The 7,550-nt window shown below is 57.9% G+C and overlaps 1 protein-coding gene across 1 annotated transcript; it reads left to right on the forward strand.

Moving 5' to 3' along the window:
• The first annotated feature begins 646 nt into the window (after nucleotides 1–646).
• LOC138916566 (spermatogenesis-associated protein 31E1-like) lies at nucleotides 647–4,508 on the forward strand. Its single transcript, XM_070229326.1, has 4 exons — nucleotides 647–907; nucleotides 1,671–1,731; nucleotides 2,186–2,246; nucleotides 2,575–4,508. Exons 1-4 carry the CDS (start codon nucleotides 722–724, stop codon nucleotides 3,989–3,991), a joined length of 1,725 nt encoding a protein of 574 aa, XP_070085427.1. The 5' UTR covers nucleotides 647–721; the 3' UTR covers nucleotides 3,992–4,508.
• The last annotated feature ends 3,042 nt before the right edge of the window (nucleotides 4,509–7,550 follow it).

Below are 7,550 nucleotides of genomic sequence, written 5' to 3' on the forward strand. Positions count from 1 at the left end.
GGGCGTTACGCTCAATGGAACAAGCCAGACAGGGGAAGACAGATACCGCCTGGGGTCACTTACACGTGAACTCGAAAAACAACAAAAGAAAGGTCAATTCACAGAAACAGAGAGTACAAAGGTGGCCAGTGGCTGTGGAGTGGGAGGGAGAGGGAGAGGCAGGTCAAAGGGGACCAACTCTCAGCCCTGAGATCAAGGAGCTCTGAGGATCTCACGTCTGACGCGGTGAGCAGAGTCGAGAACGCCGCACTGTAGGACTGACATCAGCTAAGAGAGCAGCACTTCAGTGCCCTCGCACGCACACACAGAGTCAATAAGTGAGGTGGAAACAACAATCGGAGTTGAGGACAGAGGAGAATGAGGGTGTGAGTCCCCGGGAACTAGACCGAATTCCTGGGAGAGCTGCAGACTTGCAAAGGCCCTGAGACAGGTGGGTTCAAACCAAGAATCCAGGAGACGAAAGGAACCGGGTGACATCCGGCTTCCAGGGGGAAGAAACAGAAAACCGGCTAAGGTCTAGAAGGCCCGGGAGGGTGGAGGGAGGCAGTTGGAGGCCAGTTGGTGGCGCAGGGGCTGGGGTCCAATCGGCTGCCCTCCTCTAGCCTTCGCCCGCTCAGGAGCCCCTGTGACACGGCCACAGTTCCATGATGAGGGCGTGGGGTTCTAATCTCCAAGTCACTCCCAGCGCTCAGTTGCCTGAGAGTAGGACTAGATCCGAGATATGGAAACTCCTATCTTATGTCTACAAAGCATCGTCGCTACCTGCTTGAGCTCCAGTGCCGCCTCCTGGGTGATTGGGACCATCCTCCGCATCCTGTATGGACTGGGGCTCTTCCTCCTGTTCTTTCCCCCCCCCAAGAGGCATTTGCCCTCACGACCACCTGACAACAGGAGAAACGTCAGGAAGGTAAGACATCCTGGACCCAGACCCACCCCAAGACGAGTCTCTCTCCTCTTTGACTGGGATTTCCGCTTCTCTGAATCAACTAGAGGGACTCCAGGGATGGGAAAGAATAGAACATCGTCCTCCTAGAGACAAGCCAGGTTGGGTGGGCAGGGCTGAGAGTGGGCACAAGGATTTCAATCTGAAGATCTCCGAGCAGGAGTCCCGGTGTGGTAGAGGGCTCCAGGGAAAGGCCCCAGAGGCCAGCGACCAGTGGCCACGGACGGGATGCCTAGTGGGGTCTGTGGGAAGACAAGCCCTGAGCACCGCTTCCCCAGCCACCTCCCCGGGGCAGGTGTCTCAGGCGGGCCTTTTCTCTGTTGTGCTCGATCTGAGGGCACAGCTCAGCCCCCGAGAGCCTCTGGGCAGGACCTGGAGTGGGGCTGTAGCCTCAGGAAGCAGAGTCCTCCCTGAGGAAGCTCACAAGATTCTGTACATCTGAGAATGTGCGTGTTTCTGGAGCAGAGGAACAGTGACAGAAGATGCATGCTGGTCCCACACGGGGACCTTCTTATGATCCTCAAAGAAGGAAGACAGCAAATGTCCATTTTGTGTTCAATTATCCACTTCAAAAGTAAGTAAAAGGGAAGAAACACCCCAGAGCCCCAGGAGTTCAGGGTAGACAGTCATCCTGCTCACAAACGCTGTGCGTCTGCGGCTGGTCCAGAGAGGAGAGGGAGCCTTGGGTCTCAGCTCCCCCAGTTTCTTGTTTTTTCTCTCATTTCAGCGTCAAGTGGAGCTGAGAGGGAGGAGCAGCAGGAGCAGGAAGAAAAGGGGAGCTTGGAAAGGTAAGCTCCTGCCATTCAGCCCTGTGCCCCAGAGCTGGCCTCCACCTCCTGTCCCTGAGCGCCCAGATCCGTGGGCTCGAGGATGCCAGGGACAGAGCCTGTCCCTCAGGAAACAGAGCCCTCAGCGAGGCTCCCGGGAAGGAGAGGAAAACCTGAGTACTTGCCAGATTCTGTGCTGGGAACTGAGGCCCAGGCCAGCAGGCGTCCGGAACAGGGTGTTGCCCAGCAGGGGCATGTGGGCTGTGGTAGAGGTTGAAGCACTTGGTCCATGACAAACCTCAACCCATCAGCAGCCTTGCCATCCCCATCAGGGATCCCGTGGCCTTGGGCACTGGTGCTTGGGCTCCAGAGTCTGACCTCAAAAGGTCTGCCCTAAAGGCACACTGCACGCAGCCTCCTGCGAGAGCCCTCGGCCCCCGCCTTCACCACTGTGACCCAGTGCCCTCATTTCTAGCTTACAGAGCTGGCCGGAAGGACCTGGCAGAAGTGGGGGGCCTGAGGTCCCTTTCGCCAAGGTAAGGAATCTTGCCCTTCTCTCCTGGGCTTCTTCCTCGCAGAGGCTCTGACGTGCCCCAGGGCTACAGGCAGCTTGGGGCTGAGCTGGGAGGGGAGCCATGGGCCAGGGGGTGGCAAGAGGCCTGGGGGGAGGGACAGCAGGAGAATTCGGTGAAGTGAAGGGAGGGCCAGGGAGGGCCATGGCTCTCAAGGGGCTACCCGCACCTGGCCTGGCCCGGCCCGGCCTGCCCTGCCCCGGCCCTGCCATGCCCTGCCCTGCCCTGCCCTGCCCTGCCGTCCCAGGGCCCTCTGCTCCTGGCTACAGCTTGTGCATCTTGTTTCCCGCAGCTCCCCGGGGAGGCTGTCTTGTAAGGGGTGCTTCCATCGCTTCTCATCTCAAGACTCCCCTGGGGAGGCGTGCAAGACAGCGTCTGCTACAGTCCGCCAGCCACGCGGGAAGCCCGCGCAAGGTGCTCCTCTCACCACGACTCCAGCACTTTCCCTGGCTCTTCTCACCCAGCGCACTCGACCTTGGGCCTCCACCCTGCCAGCAGAACCGCCCTCGGCCCTGACCACCACTCCACTACGCCCTGTGGCCACGAGCTCGGCTCCAGCTCACTCGTCTTGGCCATTTCCCAACTCAGGCCACGGCCGCGTGAGCTGTCGCCTTGAAACCTTCCCCTCCCGGTGGAACACGATCCAGGCCTGGTTCTTCCCGTCGCGCTTCGGGTCCCAGCAAGGGCCCCTGTCCTGCCTCCCACCAGCGGCCTCCTTCTGGGGAGGCCCCACAAACAGGGAGGGAGAGACCGACAGCCCCTCACTTGCCAGCCCTGACGCCCAGAAGCTGCTCGAGACAGACATCACGGAAAGCGTGCCCACGGAGGTCTGGGGAGAAGAGCAAGACGACCCACGCCCTCCTCACATGCTCCAAGCACACACGATCACGTCTGGGCTGAATTTCCGCTGGGGCCTACCCCTCCTGTCCTTGGGGCCTGCGGCTCCGAAAGCATGTGAGGCTCAACCCTCGGCCCTTCCACGGTCCCCTCTGCCCCCCGCAGCCACCTGGGATGCTGGGGCCCCCTCGCAAGCTGACTCTGCACGCTTCATGGGAGAACCTCTTGAGCCTCCTCCGGGTGACCAGGTCTCAACTCTGACGACAAAACCATCAGTTCCCAGGCTGGCCCGTCCCCTCCCTGCTCCCTCACCTGTGTGTGAGGAAAATCAGAAGGCCCTGGGAGGGACCCTACCTGGCGATGGCAGTGGGCCCTCAGAAGCCTCTCTCTCGGGACAGGAGGGCCAGCCGCCTTCTCCAACCTCCCCACGCAGCCTCTCAGAGAGCGAAGGGCGGGGTGGGACCTTCGTGGGGGCCGAGCGAGGCCGTTGGGGGCCGACTTCAGGCTCCCCAGCGGCCAGGGAAGAGCCTCGGGAGGAGAGTAGGGGTGGGGCCTCACCAGAGCCCTGCCGTGGGGTGGCAACACCGGACGGGGAGTCAGGGTCCCAGTCTCGGAGCCAGGTCGGGGACATGGGAGACACCCTCGAGACCAAACCCCTCCTGCCCCCGCCTGCAAAGGAAGAGGATCTTCACGACAGCCGTTTCAGAAAAATGTTGAGACGCCTCCTGCCCTGCCTGAGGCCCAACAAGGAGGAAGCACGAGAGGATCCCCTCGCAAAGGCAAGCCCGCCTCAGCCACTGCCCAGAGCCAGGCACGGGTCACACACAGCTCGGCGTCGGATGGCGGGGCTGTTCAGGCGCCATCGACAGTGACATCCTGTGTCTGCATCCTGGGAGGGAAACTGAGGCTGGCCGAGAACTTCTGGCCTCCCAGCAGAAGCATCGTAAAAACTATTTCAGGCCTGGCAAGCTGGACATACCTGTTACCACGACGTTCCCTCCTCCCCAGAGCAGAGGAGAACAATCGCAGAGGACAGTCCCCAACCTACCTCCAGGGACCACAACTGTCCGAATACGAGGGAATGGATCAGAACAGGCGTGGAAACTGGAACTTGCCATCCAGGCAGCCACGGCCCCCAGCCAAACCCTGCCAGCCTGGGCTGAGGGTGGCAGCTGCCTCAGCCAATCCATTACCCGTCATGCTGTCCTCAGATATGTGTCTCCCGGGATGAGTAGACTGTGCCTGACACACCTTTCCTCGTAGGAACGGTTCTCTCCCCAAATGGGGAAGTGGAGGAACAGAAAACCTGGTTCTTCTCCTTATCCCACCCTCCGTGCTAACGCTGTCCTCCTACCCCAATTTTCCCCAAATACACTTTTTTTCTCCTTAGAGGTCGTGGCTTCTGTCTGTGCCCTGCTAGGGGGAAAAACGGGGTCAGGCTCCGCCCTTCCTGAGCGTCTGCTTTGGCTTCCAGAAGGGACAGGGCCACGGGGGGAGGCCGATGGCAGCGTGGCTCACCTGCCCTCGCCCCAGCTCCCCCATTGCACCTCAAGTCCCCATCACACCGTCCTCCCAAAAACAGATGGAAGCTTTGGGCTCCTTCCAGATGAGCGAAACCTCGAAGACCCCAAGCCCACGATGGGCCCCGCCTGTCCTCTCCTGCGTTCTCTGGTCCTTGAACTTGTGGGGCTGTAGGGAGGGGCTTTGCAGAGGCTCCAGCAAGTGTAGAGACGGGCTCACAGGTCACAGAGTGGGGAGGGGAGTGTGGGGGCAGTGCTGGCCCTGAGTCCGGAGGGCGAGGAAGCTTGCCCTGCCCCCCGAGCTCTTGGTGGGAATAGATGACGCTGCCCCGGGAGCTTCTTCTCTCCCTGCTGAAGCTGCCACAGAGATGGGCCTGTGCATCCCTCTCAGCCCAGCGTCCCTGTCCCTCTGTGCTTGTCACAGTCTGGAGCAGCAGCGACAAGGATGACTGCGCTCTCGGCTCTGAGGGCGGGTGGGGAGCACGCGTGCTGCTGTGGGCCTCACCCCTTGGCCCAGAGGAGCTCAGAGCCCTGCTCTCCTGCACCTGACTTCTCCTCCTGGGGAACGGAGCCGGGGGTGAGTGTGTGGGGTCACCACCTGACGGTGGGACACTGTGCGCCTAGGGTGGGACCCTGACTTCCCATAGATGTGCTTGGGGACACGTTTGGAGCTCCAGCACCTGGCCCTGCGACACGGGGGAAGGCTTCAGGGTCCCGCAACTCCCTGGCAGGGAAAGCCTCTGCTCGCCATTAGCAAGGAAACCACGCCCAGAATCCAGGAAAAAGGAAAGCTCCCGGTGGACGGATCCCCCGGGGTGGCTCCAGACTGCAAGCTGCCGCAGGATTTACAGTCTCCGGCACTTGGCTCGGTGCAAGGGGCACCCGGACTTCCCGTAGACATGCTTGGGGACATGCTTGGAGCTCCAACGCCTGGCTCTGAGGCGCGGGGTAAGGCTCCGGGGTCCCGCATTGCCCCAGCAGGGAAAGCCTCTGCTTGCCGTTAGCAGAGAGGCCACACCCAGAATCCAGGAAAAAGGAAAGCTCCCAGTGGGCGGATCCCCCGGGGTGGCTCCAGGCCACAAGCTGCTGCTGGGCTCACAGTCTCCTGCACACGGGTCGGTACAGGGGGTGCCCGGACTTCCCGTGGACGCACCTGGGGACTGGGTGGAGCTCCAACGCCCGGCTCTGTGGCCTGGGGGGTTGCTTCAGGGTCCCACACCTCCCCAGCAGGGAGGGCCTCTGCTCCCCATTGGCAGGGAGGCCCCACACAGCATTCGGAACACCAGGAAGCTCCCTAGAGCAGAATTCACCACAAGGCAGCAACTTACAAGCCACCGCCAGGCCTACGGACTCTGGCCGTGTCCCAGACGAGGCAAGGGGCTCCCAGAGATCCCATGAGAGTAAAGTGGGGCAGAGTAGAGCTCTGGTGAAACGACTATGTAGCCCACGGGGGAACTCCTGGTTCTTACAGCAGCCTCAGTGAAAGCCTCTGCACAGCACTAGTGGAGAGGCCCCGACTGGCAATTGCAAGGCGGGAAGGCCCTGGGGCGAAAGTAACACAGCTAAGTGAGCTAATGACAGACTGCAGAGGATACCCATAGCTCTGCTGGGACTTATAGTGGACAAGTGTGATCTGGTGGGCTCTGTTAGGGACAAATCAGAGATTATAGGTGACCCTGCTCCTGGCTGATGGGAAAGCCCACAACACTGCTTCAGACCACAAGGATGGAGCCTGTCTAAGTGGGCTGCAACAGCAGGCACCAGCAGCCTGAGGTCCCCTTGCGATTGCCACCACAACCGATGAGGGACACCACAGGACCACTGTGACTACGAGGAGGGGTCCAGGTCCAGTCAGTAACAGCTGACAGGGTTCCTGGTTGGGGCAGTCTACACAGCTGCCCCCCACACACACCAGTCGCAACAAGTGGAAGAAGCAACTAAACTCTATCTCTATGCGGAGGCACAAACCCACATCATCAAGCAGTATGAAAAAATATATTAAATCTCCAGAACAGAAGGAAAATGATAAGCACCCAGAAAACAATCCCAAAAACAATGAAATCTACAACCTAAATGACGATGATTTCAAAACTGCCATTATGAAAACACTCAACGACCTAAAAGAGAATTGAGATAGACAACTCAACGAGTTCAGGAGCTATGTCACAAAAGAGCTTCACACCATAAAGAAGAACCAATTAGAAATACTGGAGATGAAGAACACAATCGAGGAGATTAAGAAAAATCTGGACTCTCTGAACAGTAGGGTCAATAATATGGAGGACAGAATTAGCAATTTGGAGGATAGGAATATAGAAATGCTGCAGAAAGAGGAGGAGAGAGAACTAAGACTAAAAAGAAATGAAGAAACTCTCCAAGAATTATCCGACTCAATTAGGAAATGCAACATAAGGATTATAGGTATACAAGAGGGAGAAGAGAAGAAGGGGGCGGAAGGTCTGTTCAAAGAAATAATACCTGACAACTTTCCAAACTTGGAATGTATGACTTCATGTCACAGAAGACAATAGATCTCCAAGCTTTATTAACTCAAGAAGACCAACCCCAAGACATATAGTAGTGAAACTAGCAAAAGTCAACGAGAAACAGAAAATACTAAGGGCAGTCAGGCAGAAGAAAATAACTTACAAAGGAAACCCAATAAGGCTATCAGCAGATTTCTCAGGAGAGACCTTACAGGCTAGAAGAGATGGGAATGAAATATTCAAAACTCTGAGGATAAAAGCTTGCAGCCAAGAGTACTCTACCCAGCAAAAATATCCTTCAAATACGATGGAGAAATAAAAACTTTCCCAGATAAACAAAAGTTAAGGGAGTTCATCACCACAAAACCTCCTCTTCAAGAATTGTTCAGTAATAAAATCATTCCTGAAAAATCCAAAAAAAGAAA

This window comes from Equus caballus, chromosome 12 (assembly GCF_041296265.1).
Source record: "Equus caballus isolate H_3958 breed thoroughbred chromosome 12, TB-T2T, whole genome shotgun sequence".
Lineage (NCBI taxonomy): Eukaryota > Metazoa > Chordata > Mammalia > Perissodactyla > Equidae > Equus > Equus caballus.